Source organism: Ochlerotatus camptorhynchus, unplaced genomic scaffold (genome assembly GCF_037179485.1).
Source record: "Ochlerotatus camptorhynchus isolate MF236.1 unplaced genomic scaffold, CSIRO-AGI_Acam_v1.1 ptg000639l, whole genome shotgun sequence".
Lineage (NCBI taxonomy): Eukaryota > Metazoa > Arthropoda > Insecta > Diptera > Culicidae > Ochlerotatus > Ochlerotatus camptorhynchus.
Genome location: NW_027041118.1, coordinates 3,405,831 through 3,432,938, shown reverse-complemented (window position 1 = coordinate 3,432,938; position 27,108 = coordinate 3,405,831). Strand labels below are relative to the sequence as shown.

At 41.5% G+C, this 27,108-nt stretch overlaps 1 protein-coding gene across 2 annotated transcripts; it reads left to right on the top strand.

The window, feature by feature from the left end:
• The first annotated feature begins 50 nt into the window (after positions 1 to 50).
• On the top strand, positions 51 to 26,574 carry LOC135714338 (uncharacterized). Of its 2 annotated transcripts, XM_065237676.1 has the most exons (9): positions 51 to 234; positions 12,213 to 12,475; positions 12,534 to 12,958; positions 13,015 to 13,422; positions 13,479 to 13,833; positions 13,902 to 14,043; positions 24,499 to 24,785; positions 24,849 to 25,916; positions 26,067 to 26,156. In XM_065237676.1, the coding sequence occupies exons 1-8, from the start codon at positions 168 to 170 to the stop codon at positions 25,908 to 25,910; spliced, it is 3,009 nt and encodes a 1,002-aa protein (XP_065093748.1). In that variant the 5' UTR covers positions 51 to 167; the 3' UTR covers positions 25,911 to 25,916; positions 26,067 to 26,156. The 2 variants fall into 2 exon arrangements, with proteins under 2 accessions (XP_065093748.1, XP_065093749.1); XM_065237677.1 differs by lacking the exons at positions 24,499 to 24,785; positions 24,849 to 25,916 and having other exon boundaries at positions 26,067 to 26,574.
• The last annotated feature ends 534 nt before the right edge of the window (positions 26,575 to 27,108 follow it).

The window sequence follows — 27,108 nt, the reverse complement described above, 5'->3', positions numbered from 1 at the left end:
TCCGTGAGAGACCGGTTGTAAAAAAGCAATAATCCACTTTCGCTCCGGACTGTGCTACTGCTTTATTCCGTCAGTGGTGATGTAAAACGTCAGATGTGAATGTGAAGCTAGTGGCAGTGAAATTCAATTTTACTAGTGCTAATGAAATCGATTTTAAGTGTGCTAAAATGGACGAGTTTGTGGAAAATACGTTGAAGAAGTGGAATTTGTCTGATTTGGTGGAGCGATTTCGTGGTAAGTAGCGTTTGAATGATTGGGAGAAAGGGTTGGGCCCGTCGCTTGCTTGCACGGAGAAGACTGTTTTCGTTTTTATGGCCTGCTGCATGTATGATGGCCGCTGCTGTAATAATGCTTAGGGTGCTCATTTATAGATGTGTTGGTGGTTTATAGAGCTATCGTTGTGTGTTGTTTCGTAGAGCACTTGGGACGGGTAGAGAAAAAAGCCTAAATTAATTACAGTTTAGATTAGGTAGAGTGTTGAGTTTTGTTGCCTCTGTGCATCGTTTGCTCTCACTTGGACAAACGTTGTCACTCAATACTCAATGTGTTGATGATTTGTTTATGGAAGACATGGACAGAGCTCCTGAATTCTCTTCCGTACCTTTTTCTATAAATACATTATTTATCAGAGTGTTTAAGTTAAGATTTCTTTATTGGGGAGGCTTTCAGCCTGAGGCTGGTTCGCCTCCGCAGAGTGTTTAATATCTTCCAACACATATAAGAATTTTATTCATTTCTGAAGTAAGGGACTGTCCATATTTAAGTGGACTGCTTTTAAGATATTTTATACCACTCCCGCCTCTCCCACCTAATCTAATCTAATCTAATGAAACACTAACGTAGCCAGTACGAGAAAGCATCCTGGAACACGATTTGGTTAGATAACACCTAATCATTTGTCTTGTCAACGTTGATGTTTGCAACATATCTGTGAAATATGACTCAATCATCTGCGTCATTTGCTGCAAAGATGATTCAGTAAAATGATTCGAGTTGGAATAAACGCGCCGATTTAAACAAAAGTGAAAACAATGGCAGGGCTGTTATAACAGGCGCGGATTTCGCGATTTTCGCGGATTCGAACTTTCAGTCGCGAAAATCGGGGAAACATTAAATGATGTCGCGAAAATGGCGAAGGGGCGAACGTGCTGTTACAAAAATTGTGGAATTCATTGTAACCTTTCCGTCCCGGATTATTTTACTGTCATCAATTTTGTTGTTCACTTGGCTCTCAATTTTTTACCGGTTCAAACCAAACACCCTGCAAATAATCGAGAAATTATCTCAATTCCATAAGTCACACCGGATTTACATGGAAATTTCCTGAGGTCTGTCCAATCTGAGACATTTTCTTTTTTTTCAATATGAACATAGCATTTTTCGTGGTCAAATCATAAACGAATCGTATATATGCAAGTAATTGCCATGTAAACCGTATATTCTAGGTTCTCCAAATCGTCCAGGAGTTCAGTTGATTTGTTCTACTATATCAACCAAGACTGCAATAATGTCTCTAGTATCGAAATATGTCCAAACAGATTCAAAGTGTCTATGTGGATTGTACCCGACCTATTGTTGCGTATACAAGATGTTATAGGTTCTGAAATCATTCTGGAGATCAGATTATTTTCCTACTAGATCACCCAAAACTAATTGAATATGTGTAGTATCGAAATATGCCCAAACAAATTTGCAGTGTCTATGTGGATCATGGCAACCTATTTCCGCGTATGCCAAATGTTCTAGGATTTCCAAATCAATATTTTGATACTACAGATATTATCCTAGTTATTGTTGATCTAGTAAAACAAATCATCTTAACTGCAGAACGATTTGGAGAACCTAGATCATCTGGTATACGTGGAAATAATTAATCATTATCCATATAGACAATATGAATCTGTTTGGATATGTTTCGATACTACAGACTTTATCCCAGTCATGGTTGATCTAGTAGAATAAATCAGCTGAACTCCAGAACGATTTGGAGAATTTAAAACATCTGGTATACATGACAAAAGTTCATGCATGATCCACATAAACACTGTGAATCTGTCTGGAAGTATTTCGATACTAAAGGGTGTCCACGATGAAATTGCCACACACAAAATTGATTCGCAAAATTCGAGTTTTCATCCGATTGCCATCAAATTTTCAGGGATTGAGAAATAACTATTAAACTTCATTTTACCATTTTACTCGTATTTTATTTACAGTCCATACGCAAATGCCCGCACCTTGGCCTTAACCCCGGCCATAAGATTCTGCACAACCTGTGAATCAACCGTTTTTTGCATGTAAACCCATACTTTCTTCAGTTCCTCGACTGTCTTCACTACCTTAGGTCGTTTAAGAAGGTGCTGCTTCATAATCGCCCAGTACTTCTCGATGGGGCGGAGCTCCGGAGTGTTGGGAGGGTTGAACATTTTCGGCACGAAATTGACCTTATTGTCCGCATACCACTTCAGCACGTCCTTGGAGTAGTGGCATGAGGCCAAATCCGGCCAGAAGATTGTTGGGACGTTGTGGGCCTTCAGGAGAGGAAGCAGCCGCTTCTGGAGGCACTCTTTTATGTACACCTGTCCGTTCATCGTGTCCTGGGTCACGAAAGGTGCACTCTGCTTCCCACACGTGCAGATGGCTTGCCAAACCAGGAATTTCTTCGCAAATTTGGACATCTTCTGAGTGCGGACATACTCCGGAACGCTGAACTTATCCTTGGCCGTGAAAAACAGGTTGCCGGGGATCTGTTTGAAGTCGGCCTTCACATATGTTTCGTCGTCCATGATGCAGCATTCAACTTTCGTCAGCATGTTGAGGTACAACTTCCTGGCACGGGTTTTGGCGGACTTGTTCTGCTTCTCGTCGCGATTAGGGGCCTTTTGTACCTTGAACGTTCGAAGCCCAGCCTTAGTTTTGGCTTTCTGGACAAAACTTCGGCTTAGGTGCAGCTTCTTAGCCACATCCCTAACGGAGGCGTTCGGATTTCGGTTGAAGGCCCCAACTACGCGGTTGTGATTTTTAGTGTTGTACGGAATACTTTTTCCTTCACTTCTGGGCTTCCGATCGGTGGTTAACCGTGGAATTCGCGAATCCCAACGTTTTAGCGATGGAACGATGCGAGAGATCCTTGTTCTCGTGATGAATGCGCAAGATTTTATCACGCACGAGCTGTTCTTTCGACTCCATTTCCGCGAGTTTTGATCACAGGACTTTAAAACTTGCAGGATGTAAATAATGCACTATGAACTAAATCCACCCAAATTTTCATTAAATTCTACCCAACGGTTAAAAAGTTAGAGCAATTTCATAGTGTGGCAATTTCATTGTGGACACCCTTTACAGATATTGTCCCAATCTCGGTTGATCTAGTAGATCAAATTATCTGAACTTCAGGACGATTTGAAGAACCTTGAACATCTGGATTACTCGAAAATAGATCATGCATAATAGACACTTTGAATCTGATTGGACATTTTTCGATACTACAGACATTATTGCAGTCTTGGTTGATCTAGTAGAACAACTCAACTGATGTCCCGAACGATTGGAAAACCTATAATTTCCAGTATACATAGTAATAAGTCGTGCATGATCCAAAAAGCAGTGTGACATAGTAGCCATGATATTTGTACTCCATTCTTCGCACCAGAAATACCAATGTTGCCTGCTGAACAGTTGAATGAGCATAATCATAAGACATCAGTGACATGAATCATTATTAACTTTTGTTCCTTACATTTGATTGAAAAGTGGTTTTTTACAAAGTTGTAGCTAAGAAAACCATTTTTCACATACATACGATTCGGTAATTTGACAACGAAAAGGTTTATATTATAAATTAGAAAAGTGTAGCTTATGAAACTCTGGTAATTTCTCGATTATGTGCAGGGTGTTTGGTTTGAATCGGTAAAAATTGAGAAAACTAGAGCCAAATTAACTATAACATTTAGGGCAACAAAATACGTCAAACGGCGCCGGTGGTGTAGTGGTAAGCGTGATTACCTCTCACCCCAGCAGGCCTGGGTTCAATACCAGTCGGCGCCGCCGGGATTTTCTGAGGCATAACATCTCTGATCACGCCTTCCTTCGGATGGGAAGTAAAGCCGTTGGTCCCCGGTTCATGAGTTGATGGGTCGATAGGTAGGGTCCAGGTGTGGGAGCTGCCTTCCTGGCACGTCGGTAGCATTGGTGCTCAGCACGAAAAACAAGATCGACGGAAAAAACAAACCGTTAGAGTACGGCAGTGTGAAGATTGTATATAGATATTAGAATAGCGAGCTATCGTATAAAAATTACCACTACAGTCTGTTATTTGAAATTAGCATCTTCAACTATGTAAATCGTTGACTTCACGTAGAAGTAATACTAAAAACATATAGTCAAAGAACTGAAGATTGTTTTTTTTTTCAAAGGTACAAACGATACTCCTTTAGCTCAGTCGGTAAAGGAGCAGATACAGAGCAAGTCCATGATAGAGGCGACTAAGTTCGATTCCCGTTCGGTCTATAAATTTTTCGGGTTGGAAAATTGGGGATAGGATGGTACAGGCATAGAAAGCTCACAATTAAAATGTGAAAGTACTTAAAAGAACACTTAGTTGAGAGCAAGCAAAAATCTAATATGCTATAAGCAATAAGCTTGAAATGCCATGTAGTAGTATACAAATGGTATGTTTAGGCAATGAAAACATTTTTGTTTTGTCGCGGATTAGTATTTGAAGTCGCGGATTTCTTTTGAGAAATCGCGGATTTCGCGGATTAAATTTAGAAAATTTTGTAACAGCCCTGCAATGGTAATATTATGCAATGTAAAGTATATGAAATATAAAACAAATTATTTATTTATTTTCGCTTCATCGGACTTTTGCTGTCTAAATGAAGAGTGATGGGAAAAGCCTATTTGGCAAATATTTGCGCAAATAAGCGTAAAGCCCATATCTTTTCAAAATACAAGGAACAATATAAAAAGGACAAAAAAACACATCAATTATAAAAATAAACACCGAATAATAATAATAATACTATGGTCTTCATCATAAAAAAAATAACCTCGTCCTATGGCATGGAGTTGTCCTTGGATCAGTCGAGGCCGTCATCGCAGAGTTGATCGGGAACAAAAATGGAAACAGGTAGCAAAATTCATCAGATGTACATTAATGGACAGCTACTCACCGTCTTGCAACAATTTGCTGATTGAAAGCAGTTGCATGTGTCGAACCGTATCGTCACCTATCCAGCAGACTACGTTGAAGCCGTTGACGAAATGTTTCCACTGTGCAGTTGAAATCGAAAAAAAAAACAAAGAATTCATTGAAACGAGCAGACATGAACCGTATTGGATCCTGTAATCCGTAATTAGCTGCACGGGGTCTGAGATGCAGGAAACTTCTCGATCGTTGAACTCGTTCAGGTGCATAGATTTAGAATTCAGCCAAAATCCCGGGAGAGTCGATTTCGCTTATCAGCACTTTTGCTGCAAAAACTGCCTGCCTGGTTAATCTTCCGCCTACGTTCAAGAGTTTCAATACCCAGTAGTTGGCAACGATCTTCGTAGGGTGGAAGGTTCGTAGGATCGTACCAAGGAAGGTGGCGAAGAGCGTAACGAACGAATTTCCTCTGAACAGACTCGATGCTCGCTATCCAAACTGTTTCATACGGACACCATACTACTACACCAAATTCCAAGATCGATCGCGCTAGAGAACAATATAGAGCTGTCAGCCAGGTAGGATCCCGAAACTCATCAGAGATCTTAAAGATGAATCCGAGTTGCCTGTTAGCTTTGGCTATGATATCCGTGTAATGTAGCTTAAACGTCAAAGCAGAATCAAGTGTAATTCCTAGATCACGAACGTTGTCCACACGCTGCAGAGGTTGGTTATCGATCGTATAATTGAATGCAATAGGTTTTAGCTTGCGATGGAAAGTGATGATATTGCATTTTTGAACACTCAACGTGAGAAAATTCCTAGAGCACCACTCTTCGAAACTATCGATCAGATGCTGCAACCGCAGGCAGTCAGTGAAGCATCGCATAACCACGTACATCTTGACATCGTCTGCATAGAATGACCGGCAGTCAGTTGGAAGTATCAAACCGATTTCGTTGATGAATATTGAGAATAGCAGCGGTCCCAAATTGCTGCCTTGAGGAACGCCTGAGTTGTTTGAAAAATATTCCGATTGATCAGACCCGATTTTCACACAAAGCTCCCGATTGGTCAGATACGATTCAAACCAACGAGTGAGTCCATGAGAAACACCAAGCTTCTCGAGTTTGGCAATTAGAATGACATGATCAACCCGGTCGAAATCAGCCTTGAGATCCGTGTATACGACGTCCACCTGTGCCCCTGCCTCCATATTCCGTAGGCATAGGGAAATGAAAGGAATGAGGTTTGTTGAGACCGAACGTTTGGGGTGGAAACCATGTTGGTCAGGAGAAATGTAGTTTCTACAGCTGGCAAATAAAGCGTCGTTGATGATTATCTCGAATACTTTCGAGCAGGCACAAAGTGAAGTAATTCCTCGGTAATTCCCCACATTTTGTTTGTCTCTTTTCTTGAAAATCGGGAACATGAACGAAGATTTCCAACGAGAGGGAAATACACCTTGTTGTGTAACCGTTCTGTTACAAAGGTTCAATACAATATTTTAAATATGTACCATGTGATCGAGCATTCAAATAAACTTGTGTAACACTTGCGGTGAAACCCACTGGGCAGACGACACGGCCATGCTTAACGACCGACTGCTGAATAAGGCGCGCATGGCCGCGGCAAAATGGTGACACGGAGTCACGGGTGATGAGCTGAAGGGTTCTGCGATGCTTAGAGAACGGCCATCGTTGACTTTATCTCAGGTGAGCGTGTAGACCAGAAGTGTCTGTGGAATACATTTTAACAGAATACAGTGCAAGTAGTGAATCAAGGTGCAGTGGAAATCACCAATTCAGCTGATTCAGGACCTTTCTTTTTAACCAATCAAATGGTTTTCTGGTTGGCGAGTCAAAGACCGCTATTGCACGCTACGGTCTAGGTGACATTTAGTTACCTTGACCTAACCGTAAAGGACATCGTTCTCGGGCTGAAGGCCCTAAACGCCAAGGAGAATTTCCCTTCCCGGTTCGACAGAGGGCGGCCTTGCCGTCGTCGACCGGCTTCGTCCGAAGGAAGCGCCTGTGCATCGGAACCATCTCCACAAACCGCTATACCAGCCCGGTAAAACCAACCCGCCATCGCACTACGGCCGACGTTCGGTCAGCCTCGCTTCGTCCGCCATTGTCGGAATTGTACCGCAATTTCACCGAGCGGTGGTACCGCCATCTTGCCGACAAGATCGGCCTTTAAGGATCTTTCCGGAACCACAGCGAGCGCTCGCTGGTCTGCAGTCGTCGTAGTCGCCATCGTCATCAAGGGTATGTGCCAAGAAAATCGAACACAACACCACACAATCCACACTATCGGTAATTGGAGAAATACAGTGTTTAAATTGATCCGCGTTGTGTTTCAGTTTAATTGAAAGCTTGAGTGCCTTTTCATCCGCGTAGCCCCTCCAGTTTGCCCAGTAGTGCGCCGACTCTGAGACACAGTTCAAGGAGTCTCGTGCTGCTGAGTTGTTGTCGGGCAGAACATTAGTTTCAGCTGTAACGAAATATTGGACAGCTTTGAACGCGGAGAGGAAAGCTCTGTTGAGCATCTTTTGAGTATGGACGATGGCATACCGTCAGGCCCAACAGCGTTCGAGAATTTCAGCTTCTGGATGGCAAAGTCGACGAGGTCCAATGTGACCATGAAAATATCAAAGCTGAACGCGTCACTGGGAGTATCTCTGATCCTTTCAGCAACTTGGCTTAACGATGCCGTTGAATCGTTGAAAACACTCTTGAAATGCTCAGCCAGGAGGTTACATTTCTCTAAAGAAGTGTTGGTTCTTTTATCGCTTAGATGAATCTCAACCGGTAGCCCATCCTCTTTCCTTTTTGTCTTCACAAACGTCCAGAATAGCTTTGATTACGCCGGAGATTGGTCTGCATACGTCTTGAGTACTTCTTGTATAGAAAACGGTTGTACATTCGGTAGCAATTACTTGCTAACGAAAATAATCGCTTGGTGAATGGATTACGGGACTGGTTGTATTTTCGAAGAGCCTTCGATCTCACTCGCTTCAAGCAAAGATGAATACTAAGATGAAACTGTCGGAAGAAAAACTTTCTATTTTAGTGTCCTCTTTCACGGTCCCTTTCATCCAATGAATACCCCCCGTATTCAAGGTAATTTTGTGATTTTGCTGCCCCCTCGGTATAGAGATGAAATTTTGCGCTCATTTTTATCAAAACAATTACACCAAAATCAGAGATGTCCCATCTTTTAATTACTCGATTAACAACTAATCGGTTATTTTTTTGTTCGCTGTGCTGTCATTTTCCCACCAATGAGAGTGCAGCACATGTTTGAAACGATCGGTGATGATTCTCTGGAGATGTTAATGCTTATATCAGCATGATATAACCGATAACAAATATTTTACTTTTCGGTTCGTTAATCGATTAATCGATTATTCGAATGAAAATCGGCCACCACTAGATGAATGTGAAACGTCATTTAAAATATAAGGACCGTACATAAATAATGATACAATTTGAAAGGGACCGAGGCTAATCACAAATTACGTCCCCACGGTAACTGAAATAAACACGAGTGTTCACCGGTTGCTTCAAGTGCTGTAATCGAGCATTGGACCATGCAGGTTTTGGAGCAGGTCTACTCAGAGGCACACAATCCATTTTTAATCGGCTGACAACTTCTTCGAAATAGTTAACGGCTTCATCAATGGACGAACACAAGTCAAGCGACTGTCAATCTACCTGGGCCAGTGAGTGATTCAACGCGACGTAGTCAGTTCTACGAAAGTCCAGGTTTTGTACATCAACGATGTTTTCATAGAGAACAGGAACTGATCGATTTAAGAATGCTTCCAACGCTGGATGATCGGCGTCTAGATGAATCAGAGGCTCGGATGCCTCAGCGACACTGCACTCTAGTGCGGCGGCTTCGTTCACCAACACAAGATCAAGCAGCCGAGAGTTTCTGTTTGGTACAGAATTAATTTGCATTAAACCATGCAGGCTAAAACCATCCAAAAGAGCACAGCAGGAAGCAGGCATGTACGACCGAAGAATGTCAATGGTTGGATGATCATTCGCGGAAATATTCCAAACAAGCCCAGACTGGTTATAGTCGCCACATAGCAGAGCTAGATTGTTGTGATGTAATCGGGACAATGCAGCACCAATGGAACTGATATGGTTCTCAACGCAGCTCAAATTAGATTTACGGTCAGGAGGAAGGTACATAACGCCGATGCTTATCATTATCATAACTGCTCAAGAGAAGTACTAACCGGAGCAGGATCGAGGCAACAGTTCAGTCGTTTGGAAACCGCAATCAAGACGCCACCACCGCGTGATTTGGCACTGTTCATCCGGTTACGGTCATTATGAAAAACTGAGAATCTGCCAAATAATTGTGCTGAGTGAATTTGATCATCTAGCCAGGTCTCGGTAAGAACTGTTGCATCGTAGTTGGACTCAACAGCAGTCAAGAATAAGTCGTCAATTTTAGTTCGCAATTATAAAGAAACGATGTTACCCCGCTAGACAAAATATTACTTGGATTCTTCCAGAGGGAAATGGCAGACCTATTCGTGGTCGTGGATCATATGTAGCCCTCAGCCTCTGAGCACCGTCGAAATAGGGTCTTTTATTTGATACTCTGTCGTATCTCCAGACCAGTGCACCGCAGTCACGATTTACGGAAATTTTTTGGAGAATTTGTGAAGCATTAGGTGCTTTGTGGAGTACTATCTGTAATGCCCTACACAAACTTAAAATTTCCTTCAGTACATAACACAAACATAAAGTTTCCCTGATTGTTGCACTTCTTTTTTCTCGTTTTCACGCAGTTAAAACTACAATAATCTGATACACATTTCTTGTCTGCCAGATTCTCTTCTGGACTCCTATCAGTGATCGATGTCGTCCAAAAACAAGGCAGTCAAATCTCGACACCAGAACTATTTACAAACTTTATTAATTTATTAGCACCACTGCGAAAAATCTTCGTTTTCAAAGCATCACACAACTGAAAAAGAAATTATAGGCGGAAAACACGCATAAAAGCTAAAGAAATTCGTGACAGTGCAAGAAACTCAACCGTTCGGGATCAAGACCTACAGGGGTTACTCAAAATAACTAGGATAGGCAAATTTTTGGTCAACTTTGGAGTGTTGTAACTTTGTCAAATATGATCCAATTTTAAATCTTCCAAGAGCATTTGACTGGAAAACTAATATTGTTCTACGATGTAGCCACGAAAATAATCCTGGTCACCGGATACCGGAGATATTCCGGAGGGCTTGTCTAACTTGCTAAATTTTTGGTGAAATTTTATATATGATGCTGGTTAAATATATATATTTTTAGTAAATACAACGAAAGAAGAACCATTTCGTAAGCGAATCATATGCCAAGAACTTAAATCGGCTTATAATCAACCGAGATATGGCCATTTCCCTAGAATCGGTTCTGGTGGAGGGTTCTGAATGCAGGCAGATCATTTAATCACTCAAAACATGCCGTGCGACAGCTCATTCTTCATGGTTTTTCATGAATAGGCATTCATTAAACTTCAAATGGATCAGTGACCACATTGGCAGCTCTCGGAATCACGGGATACCCCCAGGGGAACCTGTAGTAGGGGACTACTTCGTTTTAACTAAAAACGTGCCGTGCGACAGATCTTTCTTCATGGATTTTCATGAATATTCTTTCTATACACTTAAAGTGAATCATTTACCACATTGGTCGCTCTCGGGACCTCCAGTATGCCCCCGGGGGAACCTGGAGCAGAGGAAAATTGCATTTTTACACCAAAACATGCCGTGCGACAGCTCATTCTTCATGGTTTTTCATGAATAGGCATTCATTAAACTTCAAATGGATCAGTGACCACATTGGCCGCTCTCGGAACCACTGGGATGCCCCGAGAGAACCTGCAATTGTCCTCTGCTCCAGGTTCCCCCGGGGGCATACCGGAGGTCCCGAGAGTGGCCAATGTGGTAAATGATTCACTTTAAGTCTATATCGTTGTATTTACTAAAATTATATATATTTAACCAGCATCATATATAAAATTTCACCAAAAATTTAGCAAGTTAGACAAGCTCTCCGAAATATCTCCGGTATCCGGTGACCAGGATTATTTTCGTGGCTACATCGTAGAACAATATTAGTTTTCCAGTCAAATGCTCTTAGAAGATTTAAAATCGCATCAAATTTGACAAAGTTACAACACTCCAAAGTTGACCAAAAATTTGCCTATCCTAGTTTATTTTCATACCAACATACCATTCTTCGATACAATCGATGTAAATATTTACATTATTTGACAAATCTCAGGTAATCATGACAGAAGTTGGTCTCTTTTCTTCATTCATATTGTTTTCAATAATCAAACGTCATGATTACCTGGGTTTTGTCAAAAAAGGTAAATATTTACGTTGTTTGTACCAAAGAATACCGTTTACACTCACCAACCATCCTCCTTAACCGTCTCGTGGTAGCACAGATGATCCACAACTTTTCGGTCCATGTCATATTTATCATTCTACCATTAAATAATCAGTCATTTTTCAAGCTTCTTCCTATACTTATTATTCTTGTCCATATGTGTTCTTGCGGATTCAACGGAGCAAATATTGAAAATCAATTAAAATAATTTAACAACAATTTAAAACAAAAACAGATTCGTTAATTTTAGGTTGTGTGAAACATCTTTTGTTCTAACACTACTTTCAACAACACATATTTGCATTTCAAAACAACAAAAAACCTTCCGGTATGGAAAGGCTTAAACTGTTTGTCCCCATTGTACATGAACTATGCAGGTATACTTAATAATTTGTTTGAAGATTTATTGATTTCCAATTATTGTTGGATCTATCGTTTGATAAACCAAGAGGAAACCAATATTTGAGGCATAGAAGTCTTATTATATAAACCCATGAATATTGACCAAGTTGGCCGGGTTCGTCCGTAACTGAACTGGCTACATAAATAGCCCAGTTGATTCCCCTTAACTGTTCTAATAAAGCAACAAATTAAACAGAACGAAAATTTCTTAACCCACATCATTTTCTTCGCTCGTTCAGATGAAGAGGTCAACGAGGAAGCTTTCCTGCTTCTAACGCCGGACATCATCAAAGAACTCATTCCAAAGCTAGGAAGGCGTGCGATCTTTACCGCTCGATTCACCGAACTGAAGAAATCGCTTCAATCGACCGAAGAGCAATCCTCTTCGATCGCTAGTCCTTCACCTGCTCCGTTGGATCCAAAATTGCAGCAACCACCGACGTCGGCGGCCACGTTCTCAATCACTGAGATTTCGACTCCCAATACCGAGAACAATGATAAGGTAAGGGAACAACCTTCATAACGCTTAGGTACCTACAGTTAAATTATGACACTTTCAGCAATTCGAGAAATATTTCCTCGAACAGCTAACGTCTACCTCATCCACCACCACTCCCGTTTGTGTGTCGGTCCCAAATGCCGCCCTCCAGGACACCTCGCCGTCCGATGCAGATGATGATCCCATAGCTAAGCGCATCAAGCTGGAAGCGATCGAAGCCGACGAATACGGTGATTCCATTCTGCTGGAGGACAGCTCCCAGGACTCTCTCTCCCTGCTCGTCGAAAGCGATCGCTCCATGAACCAGATGATGAACGACCCGGCGGTGCCCGGTTCAGAGAAGCTTCGACTTCTGTTGAGCCAATCTCCAATGACTCGGAACTTGATCGGTCTCAACGAGCTAGACAAATGCCAGCGGATCGATTTGACCAACGTCGTGGTGCACTATATCGTTTCGAGAGAAAGAGGGATTACTCCAACCCGGAGGTAAGAAATTCTTAAGCCTTGCTTGAACATTTGCTCTAATAGATTGTGGTTTTTAGAGCTAAACGCGACACGTTTAACTACTGGGCCGATGCCATTGTGGTTCTGTTTCCACACGAGCGCAAAACGACCTACTTCTGTGGCATGGACGGCCTTACCGGAAAGCTACAGCAACGATACTCGAATATGATGCGAAACAAGAGGAACGAATCGATGACGCATCAACGAGACCACGGGGAAGGCTCGTCTCAGCAGAACAGCAACGAGCCGAATGAGGAATGTACTCAACCGGACGATTCAAGTTTGATAACCCATGAAGAGCAACGAGTCGTAGATGAACTTAGACGAATTGTTTCGTCCTGTTTCGTGATGAGGGATACGCTGCATGCGAAGACGCTCACCCCCAACCAGAGGAACATTCTGACGGCCAACATTATCAACTACCTGATGGACAAAAACGGTGGACCGTGAGTCGTCCGTTTGATTCTAATCACCTGCATCTCAACATCCCTTTTTATTTTAGAATCCCCATACTGGAGCTGGAGTGGTACGCGAAAGCGATCGAGAAGATATTTCCCAATGAAAACGCTTCGATCTACTTCCGCCGACAGGGCAACTACGCTCGCGTCAACGGGAAACTATTCGACCGGTACGGTTACATGAAGCGGAAGCGCAGTTTGGCTCAAGGGAAGTCGTACAATGATTTCCTGGACAGCAGCACACCGATAGGGCAAATGTGGGAGATGAAAACCGTCGAAGAGGCACGGGCCCTGTGGAATGAGACGCACAAGGCGCGGAAGGAAGTGACCCGGAAGGCGGTACCGGCCAAGCTGTACGAAAAGTTTCCCTTCCTATCGCAACCGGATGGATACAGTCTGGTTAGTGGAGACTTGCGTGGTTGACTTGAATTTCGCGCTGGAGTGATGAATGTGTTCTTTGTTTTCAGTTTCTCGATGACTTCAACCAGGATCACCCGGACGCAATCGATACGTTCAAGCAAAACTGGCCCGAGTTTGCGTCAAACATCTATCGGTACATTGAGGAGAACAACTTTTTGCTAAGCGTGACGGAATTTAGCACCCATGATTGTAAGTGTTTGCTGAAGTTTTCTATTTTATTGCGTATTGTCTCCCTTACTCCTCTTTGTCGAGCATTTTCATTATGGGCGTCATTGAACCACCTCCCACGAGAATGCTTATTCCAAGTACAGATTAGTTTATTTCCGCCTGTAATTATTCATGGACATTTCCCTCGTTAGCAGTGCGTGTTCTTCCAACTGCTGAACTGCCGTGCTGTAGTTGTACAGCATGTTACAAAACACAAAAATGAGAAAACTGCAGTTAAAGCACCGACAAACCGACATGAAACTTAAACTTAACTCTTGATCTAGAATCCATAACGGCCGATTCAAATGTGCAACGATCCCATCTGCCAAACCCTAGAAATGTTTTATCTAGATAAAAATAATTTGTCCGAAATATATTAGACACGAACCAACTCATAAATTTTGTACGCGTGTTCGTGGCTAGGATACATATTTTCCGCGGACACGGCGGCAGATGTCAGTTTTGTGCTTTGATCAGACATGTATTTGTTATTTGTATGATCATTCATGTCGGTTTGTCGGTGGTTACAGTTTGAACAGTGCGGTTCGAGGTGTGGCACGAAGCCCCATCTTGTTGAAATACAACATTCGGCTTCGGACCGTACTGTTCTTTGATCCACGGAAGAACATACTTACTTAAAATCCCGATGTAGACCTCCGTGTTGACCTTGTTGCCTTCTGGAATGAACACCGGGTCCATTTTTTTGCCATCGGAAACCACCAATCCAAACACCATAACGCTAGCAGGATGCTTGGTCAGATACACGTTCTTGTGCTCGTCGGCCACGTCTTTTACCGGAAGAGAACTAATATACCGGTCGGTTTTGGAATTTGATGCGGGATCGACGGTAAACATGCTCTCGGATTTTTTCGATTATGGAAGTTTAAGATTTTCTTGTATCGTGCGACTCGTAGCTCCCGGATGCGGTTGGTAAGCATGTAAGCATACCCTCGACTTTGATCCGCAATCTTCCTTTACGATCTTCCGTGCCGTAAAGTTACTGATCCCGTGTTTCTTTGCCATTTTCCTTATTGAACGCACTGGATTCACCCGAATCTTCCTTTTGATAGCAGCGATAACCCTCGGAACCCCAGCTGACCTCGGACGACCTGTGGCCACCTTCGCGGATAGTTGTCCTTTCTTTTCTCGGTCTAAAACCCTTTTGACGGTCCACCGGGACACTCCCACGGCGATTGAAATGCCTCTTTGTGACATTTGCGCGATGGACAAATCACGAATACGCTGCCACTTCGTCATGGTGCAACTGTCAAACTAAGTAAATCATTTTCGTTTATACACAGCCTACTACGGTATGAGCTATACGTTACGTGCATGCGAAGAAAACCAGGGCATTGTATGCACAGGTGAAACGGGAAACGTACATATATGGTGCAATCATTATCACGCATTCTAGGCCAAATAGCGAAAAAATAAACAAATTTTAATAAATATTAGGTACCTCTCAGAATTCTATTCAACTTCGCATTGTGAAAAATTAGCCCAGAAACGGCACTTCTGTTTGAAATGACATCTGAAACAAAGTGTAGACAAGGAATGTGTTTTCTTGGAAAACATAAAAAGTGTTTTTAGTCATTTCAAGTAAATGTTCAAAAAATAAATGTTAAAAACTTAAATATCTCAAAATTTCCTAGTCCGATTTTTGTCTTCTTAATCTTTTGAAAATTGCAAACTTTTGAAATGGTTAAAATTATAGACACTTGAACATTAACAAAAAATTGCACAAGAACTTTTGGAAATTTGTTTGAACATCTACCTAGGGGAAATGGATGCAATGTCGGCATAAATGTCCCTTATTTGGGTCCATACATGAATTCATCAATCGACTAAATTTTCAATTTGTCCATATCCATTAGTACCATCCCAATGACGCGTTCATCTAGATAAAATTGATATTTTTAGCGATGGGCTCAATCTTAGATCCATAGGCCAACATTAGAGCCATTTTCCTCATCCAAAACAAAACGCAATCGCTTACTTCAAACGTAGAAAAAACTAGTGATCTAGATTTTGCCGTCGACACATGAAGAGTAATTTGTTCCCGAATATTGTCTATGGACTATCGACATAGAGAACGATCGAGATAAATAGTTTCATTAGGTTAACTACGGGGGCTATAGCCCTCCCTAGGATTAATGTAGCCCTTTCTAGAATTGCTACTACAATCACATATTTTTTAACATCAAAATTGTTCGCTAATCGCCTTAATTGACAAGTTCGATAAATAGATCATAAATCAATTTTTATTGACTATTTTATCAAGAATATTTCCCTGATTTCACGAAGTAAAAACTGCCGTTCCAACGGTAATTGGTTTTCCTCAGCCCATGTGATGATAGTGTCTATACTGTTCAGCGCTGATTGATCTGGAACTGGTTCGTACTCCTCATCTTGGTTGTCATCTGCTGTAGAAATGTTTGCAGTTTCATCCAGAGTGGTGTTCGTCACGCTTTCTCCTTCATAAAAATGTGAATCATGGTTAAGAACAGCATTGGCTAGGGGAAATGACGGCTTCAGCATGCCAGACTATTTTCGGCAACCCAAATTGAAACACTATTTTCAATGGATTTTCTTACGAAAACACTTCGCTAAATGCATGCAAACGATTCATTATGCTTTCAGCTTCAATTTGACTATATTTTTACCACTGAGAAAAAGCAATCTAGCAAGGTTTTCTTGAAATGCAACACACGCAGTACAAATTGTAGCTGATTTCGAGTTGCCGATAATAGAACAGCAGATTTACATGCAGTTCAAATGGAACGGTTGCCGAAGAAAAACTGGTTGCCGACAATACTCGCTCTCACTAGAGAAGATTGGAGCTTTGTAAAAGCGCTTCAAAACAGTTTTTGACATTTCTTTCGACTGAAATTGTTGGAGCAGCTGGCAGCAATAGATTGTAAACAAACCAATACTGCATATGTGTGCGTTCCTTAGAGAAAAAGGCTATAGAAAGAAGGTGGCTGCTTAGGTTGCCGAGAATACGTAAATTCCCCTATGTCAGCATCAGACATGACATCGAATTCCGCATTCTCGTCTTCATTATCGCCTGCAGCCGCTTTATCAGCTACCATCAGTTGAATTGTAGTCAAACGTTTCTTTATGACCGACAACGGTACATCATCTTCTTGGTCAAATTTTGGTTCGGTGTATAGCAACTTCCAGGACTTGGAAGTCGATTCGGCCGAAACTTCTTCCCATGCTTCAGCAACCCAGAATATGGCGTCCTTGATGTTGATTTGCTTTATGTTTTCAATGAATTCTCCAGGTCGTCCGAGTATCTTCCTCATCAACTTTTGGCGGTAATTGGCCTTCACCATTTGAATAATATTCTGATCCATTGGTTGCAGTATAGCGGTTGTGTTTGGGGGTTGAAAAACAGTTGTAAAAGCTCCATCTGGAGTTTTAAGTTCATCGCTGCTGCAATGTGCGGAACAGTTATCCAATACCAACACAGCGCGGAGCGGTAGATTTGCAGATTTCAGATAGGCAGTCACTTTAGGGACGAACTCTTGGAAAAACCAATCCCGAAACAGTCCACGTGTCATCCAAGCATTTTTCGAAAACGTATAATGCACACGTATGCTCTTAAGAGCCCTTGGGCGCCTCGATTTTCCTATCATCATACACGGTAAGAAAAAAGTACCCAAAAGGAAGTTCTTTTCATACATCTCGGCACTTTAGTGCGGGAACGCAAAAGTAGGTAAAGCGGGTCAAAGTACTTTGACTATATGTTTTAGTATTACTTCTACGTGAAGTCAACGATTTACATAGTTGAAGATGCTAATTTCAAATAACAGACTGTAGCGGTAATTTTTATACGATAGATGGAGTAGATTAAAGCATAGAGTTGATAGTTCCGTTAGAGTACGGCAGTGTGAAGATTGCATATAGATATTAGAATAGCGAGCTAGGACCTTAAAAGTTGTCCTAGCTCGCTATTCTAATATCTATACACTCAAAGATAAATTAAATCAAAAAAGCTTAAAAAGTATGCAGTTTCCCGCTTCACCTTATTGAGTCCGAGCCGTGATTACTTCGGCAGTACACAGTTCGAAAAGTAGTGTAAATTTCTGTTCAATATGATGCACACAAATGGAGCGTCATATATCATATAAGTTTACATTATATATCATGTAAAGTTCTAGCACAATTCATGCAATGTAGCAAATATTGTATAAAAAAGCCCATCTTTGTAAACAACATTGTTTACAAGTTGCTCGCTTGTGTGAATTTAAATTTAAGTTTACGTGAATGAATGTTTACATCACAATTAAAATTCAGAATTTTTATCTGTGAGTCATGCATGATTAAATTCGAAATAATCTTTCCAGTATTAAATTTTATTCTTTTTCCATACTGATATATAATCAAAAAAGATTAAAATTCAATCAAAAATTATTAAAATAGAATCAAAAATGATTAAAATTTATTCAAAAAATGATAATCTACAATCTAATCAACCATGATTAAACTGGGATTAATATCAGATGCTTATTGTTTAGAAAGAGAGGATTAATTTTTAATCATTCGATTTGATTAAACTGAGTTTAATGTCAAATTGATTAAATTTCAAGTAAAATGGGAATAGTTCAATTTATCAGTGTATGCAATCTCCACACTGCCGTACTCTAACGGAACCATCAACTGTATGCTTTCATCTACTCCATCTATCGTATAAAAATTACCACTACAGTCTGTTATTTGAAATGGATCAATGAAAATGCTGAGTTTTTGACAGAACTGTGCTGTGGCTACCACAGTATTTTACATTTGATCGTCCAAATACAGTAGCGCCAAAAGCATGCTGTGGTGGTTTCAAAACTTGACCATCTAAAATGATCAATTCGCATCTACAACTATGTGGGTCAAAGTAGTTTTCATTTACTTGTGTGCAATTCGTATGGAATTTTCCACTCGCTTTCTACCCAAAAGTAAGTTAGTTGTACCCAAAGGTAGGTAAATATGACTATACTCAACGTTGAGTTCCCACACTTTACTACCCTTGTTGGGTGGTTTTGCTCCTCCGTTTTTGACAACATTAAAAGGAGGAAAGGAGACAAACTAGTCAAAAGTAGGTAAAAGTGAACTGGCCGTTGGGTACTTTTTTCTAACCGTGTAAGTAGTAGCTTAATGATCCGTCTGTGTTACAACATGGCATGAAAGTTATTCGCTCTTTGCTGCCTTTTCGTCCCGGGGCCGTAGATTAATCGTGGGCTACAAATGTAGATGAAGGTGTGCATTTATACACGCTAACTTGAAAGTACCCATTACTGGTTGAAAAAGACCCATTTTGAAGAAAAGTGGCTTAACTCATTAAATGAGTAAAAATTTTACCCAATAATGAGTATCTGTTACCCATTAATGAGTATTTTTTAATCATTAATGGGTAACAGATACTCATTAATGGGTAAAATTGTTTAATCATTAATGAGTTAAGCCACTTTTCTTCAAAATGGGTCTTTTTTTACTCATTAATGAGTACTTCCATTAGCGTGTAGTCAAACCACTTTCATCAGCGTTGAAAATTTGTGCAGCAGATAATTCATTGTGTCGAACTATGCTGGCAAATTGACTGACATATGCATCAATACAAGCGACATCATTCGATAGCTTTTCACCGGTAATTTTGAGAAAACGAATGTTATGTCATTGGATGAACTTTCGTGTGTATCCTCGACTTCCCCGAAACTGTCCTTCGCCATAAATTTCATTAAATAATTTTCTGGCTTGGACAGCCAACATGTCTTGACTGACAGGAATGTGTTGCTCCCGCTTCTGCAAGAACCAAATGTGCTAAGCATTGTCCAGTAGAGGGTACTTTGCTTTCTTCAGAGTCTTGCGTTTATCTATACAAAAAAAAAACAAATATCATTGCCAGGCACATATGTATAAAATTTCGGGATTTGGCTATGCAGTCTAGAGAGTTCAAACCGTACTGTGGTTTGAACTCGCTAGACTGCTTAGCCAAATACCGAAATTAAGCAATCTCAACAGTCGGAAAATCAACACATATGTATAAAATACATCTTTTTCAAAAAAAAAAATCTCCAAAAGCCGTGACTTACCCAATGGTATTTGTTGGTGTGCAATTTCGCCTTTCAATTGGTTTTTCTTCTTCTTCAAATCATGTGCAGTCGATTCCGGAATGTTATATTTGCGCATTATATCACTGACAGATAACCCTTTCTCAAAATCTTCAAAATTTTTAACCTTTTCTTTCATCGACAAAACTACTCGGCGTCTCTTGACTCGAAACTTTCCACTAATCGTCTGTACTTCCGCCATTTTGTTCACTTTGAATATCTGGATATGCGAAAACGTGTCACGAAACCCACAAAGTTCTCTTAGCCTTCAGGCCGGCGACCAACCCCGGCTACACATTCGGTTCCGACAAGAAACCGATTTCGTTCGTTCTTCTTCTTCGTTCAAATATATCTGGCTGCACACACTCGCGAATCGATGTCTTTCCACAGCGATTTCCACAACTTCGTTTCGAAACCGATGAAGCGGGCAGTAAAATATAAATAGCCCACCTCTAACTGTCATGATTACCTGGGATTTGTTATTTGTGTGCTACAGTCAAGTATGTACCGTGCCAGCACCACATTTGACGCGGTTCCTAATGGTGACGCACTTGTCTATTTTTAATTACAATTCGATTTTGGTGAGATGCTTTCAAAAAAAATTGTTACACTATCATCCCTAGAGCACTGGAACTAATATTTGCAACGTTAACATTTCAAAAATATTAATGGAAAATGGTCGAAATTGATCGAGTGCGTCAAGTTAGGAACCGCGTCAAATATGGTGCCTTCAGGTAGCGGTGATTTTTAGCCAGGCTCAACTTTGTCTCTACACACTCGTGAGAGTCGCGAGACTACGATTTTTCTCAAGTTGAGGGGTCCCATGGCGTGGTTGACTACACGTTCGCTTCTCAAGCGGATGGTCCATGGGTTCAATTCCATTGATCTTCTTATCGAATTTTGATGTTTTTTAATGTGCTCATGATAGGTTATTATCCAAGTCCGATTCTGGTCACTTTCCCGGGGCACCTGGAACTTGTCCGGAAGTGGCCTATATGGTCCAAGGTACTTAATTTTTTCCACCATTGATCTGGTTATCGAATTTTGATATAATCTGATGTGTTGCATGATAGGTTATTATTCAAGTCTGGTTATGGCCACTTATCCGGAGGCACCCGGAACTTGCCCGGAAGTGGCCAATATGGTCCAAGGTACTTAAAACCTTGGTCCGATTCCATAATCCTTCAATAGAGTTCAATGGGACCACTAAAAACATTAAATGAAAACCACATAAGACCACAAATTTTTTTTTATGGGTCGATTATCCGGAGGATTTGATTATCCGGAGTGAATTGTTTTTCAAGACTCCGGATAATCGAGTCCGCCCTGTATTGAAAATTTCACGAATGAGCAATTGTTGTTGTGATTATTAATATTAACACCGATTGCCTGCGAAAATCGATATCCCTAACACAGATTTCAAAGTTGAATTGCATCCGGTCTCACCAAATGGTGTTTATTCAATAACCGCGTGGTGAGTGGTGGTGTTCTCCAGTACACAACAAAAGGCCCCCCCAAACAGTTAGCTATCAAGGCTACCCTCAACCACTGATCGGATTCAGTTCAATCACCGTGTGTGGTGGTGTCCGCTGTCGGCGCGTGGCGTTGAACATTGTTCTCCAGTACACAACGAAAGGCTGCCTGCAAGTAGTGAGTTGCAGCCCACATCTATGCCAAGCGCGTCACTCTCATTCCAAACAACATACAGCTCACCAGCCTCATATGTGTTTCCCACCCTTATAGCTCAGCATTACTCAACCATCACGACAAAACGGTCCTTTTCAGGATCACCATAAAATTGTAAACGTTTATTTTTGGACATTTTTCAAGGTCATCAATCGGATGTCAGTTCCCATATCAAAATAGAGCTGGAATTAGGGAGTAACAGCTTTTGTAAACAATGACTTCTTTCGATGATGTCATGAAAATCAAGGCTTGCCCACTAGTCTGATGCAAAGTTTGAAATTGTCGCTCCACAGTGTTCAAACGGATTCACATCGGGACCTAATTATTTAGCCTCCGAAAGTTTAAACCCATTTGATAAGAAACTGACTTGGCACAAATCATTTGAAGTTTATATGGAAATTACTATGGGAAAACAAAACTTTGTGTTCATTGCCTTTTAGCCTTTTAACATACTGTACTGTAAACAAATTCTACAACTATTCTTACCGGAATTTTCATCAGCTACAACTTAGCAGAAAGTCGTTCTTCAGCCAAACGCCAAATTAAATAGTTATTAATTATTTAAGAGATTGATAATCTTATGGCAAGATTAAGCAACTGTATTGTGGGCAACACTGTATTTTGCAGTGTGACATAGTAGCCATGATTTTTTTCCTCTTTTCTAGGCGCCATAGACACCATTGTTGCCTGCTGAACAGTTGATTGAGCATAATCATAAGACATCAGTGACTTGAATCATTAATAACTTTTGTTCCTTACTAGTCTTGAACAAAGTTGTAGCTGAGAAAATTTTCAACAAGCTCAGCTATCATTTTCTAAAGTAGAAAGAATTGGTGAATTTTGAAATAGATATGAATCGAAATTATGGTTTCTCCATAGTAATTCCCATATAAAGTTTAAATGGTTTGTGCCAAGTCAGTTTCTCACTAAATGAGTTCAAATTTTGGGAAGCGAATCAGGGCCCAATTTGGAACCGTTTAAGGCAACATTGGGTTTGCAATTTCAAAACCAAAGTCGGTCGCGGCATGAAAGTGGTCTGATTTCGATCCAGAGATGATGAATTTTAATTCTTAATACGCCAATCGATAGAATTTTTTCTACGATTTGTTAAAATTAAGACTTTATTGTTTTTCAAAATGTCACTATTGAAAATTGCACGAATGTGCAATTGTTGCTATGAAAATGAAAATACCACCGATTGCCTGCGAAAAGCGATTTCCCTAACACAGATTTTAAAGTTGAATTCCATCCGGTCCCACTAAACGGTGTTTATTCAATCACCGCGTGGCTAGTGGTGGTGTTCTCTAGTACACAACGAAAGGCTGCCTGCAAGCAGCGAGCTGCAGCCCATATGAGCATCCATGAAAGGAGGAAGAAGCCACACCGCTATTGATCGGAATCAGTAGCTCTTCGTGAGTCGCTGTGGGTCATCTATGTCAAGCGCGTCATACTAAAGAGTGTAAACAGAGAGAACCCCAACGGAACCGGTGGTGTAGTGGTAAGCGTGATTACCTCTCACCCCAGCAGGCCTTGGTTCAATCCCAGTCGGCGCTATCGGGATGTTCTGAAGCTACCTTCGGAAGGGAAGTAAAGCCGTTGGTCCCCGGTTCATAAGTTGATGGGTCGATAGGTAGGGTCCAGGTGTGGGAGCTGCCTCCCTAGCGTCGGTAGCATTGGTGCTCAGCACGGAAAACAAGATCAACGGAAAACAAATCGAAGAAAAAAGAAAAAAAAAAGAGAGAACCCCGCTCAAATTCCTTTTTCTACACAAAACACAAGCTCCTGCTGCAGTTAACAAATAAGATTTATTTAATAAGACCACGTTGTCCTACGTCACCATCGAGGGGGGCGACACATCTTAATCTCAAGTTTAGATGCTCAACAAATCTCACACTAGCGAATCAATCTTCGAAAAATCTTCTTTCATTTGTCGCATCTACTTGCATCGCTCATCATCTTTTTGGAGGAAATCTTCAGAATCGTCATCAATCTTCTTATTATCTACTCAGCGTGCGCGCAGCTTGCCACAGCAAAACACAATCTTTTTTGCATCGTAAATAGAGTCGTCCCCCTCGGTCACCATTGCGTACAACTCCATAGGGCTGTCCCTTGTAGTTTTTGAACTCCTCGAGAGTTCGTCGAACTTTACACGAAAGATGGCTGAGCTTTCTTGGAAGTTGATGTTCATCGGAAGCAAACTAAACTTCACTAGACAGTTCTCTAAAAATTGATTGGACAACCCAACACACAACACACAATTCGCATGTTATCAATTCCATGTTGTAATCATGACTTTTGAATATCATGGTTGTCTGCACTCAATTACGATTTTCACAAGGATCGGATCACTTATTAAGAACTACCGTGCCAGCATCATATTTGACGCGTTCCTAATCATGATGCACTCGTCTTTGACAAGGTATTTTTAAAAACTTTGCTACAGCATCATCCCTAGAGCACTGGAACTAATGTTTGCATAAGTAACATTTAAAAAAAAAAAAATTATTGTAGATAGTCGCACATTATTGAGTGCGTCGATTCAGGAACCGTTTCCAATATGGTACCTCCACGGTATACCGCGATATACCTGCATCATTTCAATGCATACTACCAGTTGTGTGACTTGCAACTTTCACCCATTTTACAGCTCCGAAACGGATGGATAACTATACGATAGTAGAAATCGTTGAAGGTGACGGTACCTTCCTATATACGTTGCCTTCGACGTGGGTTATCAAGAACGGCTGGAATCATGACGTCACGAATGATACGACAAACTCCGACGGAGCAGATCTATGCTACTGGCCCAACAGTGCTGCTGGTTATCGCTTATTCGAACGAGCCAAAGCAGATCCCATCGTTCAGATTGTTCGAGATGCTCTCAGTGCCTGCCAATGTAAGATCAAGAACAGCAATTTCACAACATACGAAGAGGTACTACAAAGATAAGTTCTCATGTGAAGATTTTGAAATTAATGGATTGTTGTTCCATTGCAGGCATATCTGGAACAACAAATGATGGAGATCAATAGCGCACTGGAAAATCGCGACATGCATAGAGTGTTGCTTAGTGGGCCCGAATCGCTGGCTGCGTCATCTAAACCAGCCGAAAATGGACCCAAGAGCTCCGTTGGAAGCGATACGCAAAAGAACGATCTACTGGAACCTATAAATCTTGTCCCCCGAACGGCGTCCGTGAATGTTCAAGCATCGCTTCCATCGCCTTTCGAGTCGAAAGTTGAAATCCTCCAGGCAACGGTGAATCGAATCACTGCCGAATTCGAGGCATTCAAGCTTCACATAAGATCAGAGTTTGCCAGGGTGTACAGGATGAATACCCCCGCGGACGTGGGTAGGCTTTCTGATCCGGGCCTGATGGTTCCACCAACGGTAATTCCACAAGCCCTGCAGAATCCCATGCTTCCGGTTGCACCAATAGTCCCGGCCCAGAGGCCCATTCCGAACGGTCAGCCTCTAGAAGGTTTACTGTCGCCGGTTAAGAATTTGGAAGATCTGGAAATGCTTCAGGATCGTGCACGGGATGAACGATTCGTGGAAGCCATTGTGCAATCGCTGGGCAACATCCACGGCAAAGATCGATGCGTTGGGAAAGGGTGGACCGTCAGTCTGCAGACGGTGGATTTCTTCTTCGACCGGCGGTTTCTGCTGCGTTGCTCCTGGACCGGTAGCGGCCGGAACAAGGAGAAAGATGGTGTAAAGATTAGCAAAATTGCATTCCACAAGTACGACAAGGTGATCAACTTGTTCTACCGGATGGTTCTGCACTCGGATCCGCTGTTTACGTACAACGATTGCATGAAGTTTCTGCATCGTTGCGTGCGAAACGCGAAGGCACGTGCGGCAGACGTTAAGCAAATGCGACAGTCGGTCGCACGGAATCGCAAGAAACGGACCGACCCCATTTTGGCGGGCTACAGCCAAATTATTCCGATCAATCCGAACCAGATGGAACCGCCGGAAGAGTACTACTACCAAGTTGAACCGGTGGTAAAGGAAGAGTTCACCGAGGACAACTCCAACCAGTACGACGTCCTGTAGATAAGTGTAAGTCGGTCGGGACGTTTGCCTGAGTGGGCTTCATTTCTATCGGAGGGTGGCTTGTAAATAGTAGCAGATTAAGTGAAATACCTAATCAGAATAGATTCATCATCGATTGTGAAAATATTAATCTTTATTTTCCTTTTCATTTTTCAGACCAAAGCGACATTTCGACTTCGTGTCTCATCCTTCTACCGCTGCTTTTCAAACTAACCGTGCGCAACGAAAAACACTGGAGTCCATCCCGGCTGGACGTGTCGCGCAACTTTGTCCTATACGCCACAGACTTTAAGGAAGCCGTCGATTATCTCAAACAACGCCAAGAACTGCTGGAAGTCTGGAAGCTTCGCGTCAATCCCGTTGTGGTTGCCATCGGGCCAACAATTTCCTACATCGAGAGCTGCTACATTGTCCTAAATCAAATATTCTACAAGATGGACACGGTCCAGGAAGCCGTGGAAACGTGCGTTAAAATGTGTACGGCAATGAATCTGAAGTACTTGGATGAGGTTGCCTCGCCGTGGATGTTGGTGCAGCGGTTTGTGATGAAGGTGGAACTGCCAAAGGATAACATTACGACCAAGGTGTTTGGCATGCTCGAAGCTTTGGGCCGACCGATGCGATGAGGCGGAGGGTGTACAGATTTTAATATAGATGGAATTTTGACTTTAACTTTGGGGAGAGTTATTTGATGCCGAAACTACCCGGAGCCGTACGCAGGAAGATATTTGACAAAACTCTGCGAGTTAACTATTCGGGCACTGAACCATTTTATATACCTCCGAGCCCCAAACCTTAAATGAAGTCGACATTTTTTGGAGGTCGCTCACTATTTTGGCAATATTTTCACCATTTTTTAACCGATTTCGATGATTTGCTTGTTTTTTTTTTTGAAAGGGTATTAGTTTGCCTTTATTATGTTCCTAATGATTATGTCATATACTGCTTATAATCGCATACCAGTCCCATATGGATAGGAAATCAAGCAAAGATGGGACTGATATGCGATTATGGGTAGTATACACTCCCGATCATAAGTTTAAGGACACCCCCAAAAAAACATGACAAATTTGTTATGTTCATCACCCCTATTCTATATTTCGTTTTGAACGAAATTCTTATACAAAAAAAATATTTTTTTGTATGAGAATTTCGTTCGAAACGAAATACAGAATAGAGGTGCATATCTCTGTCATGT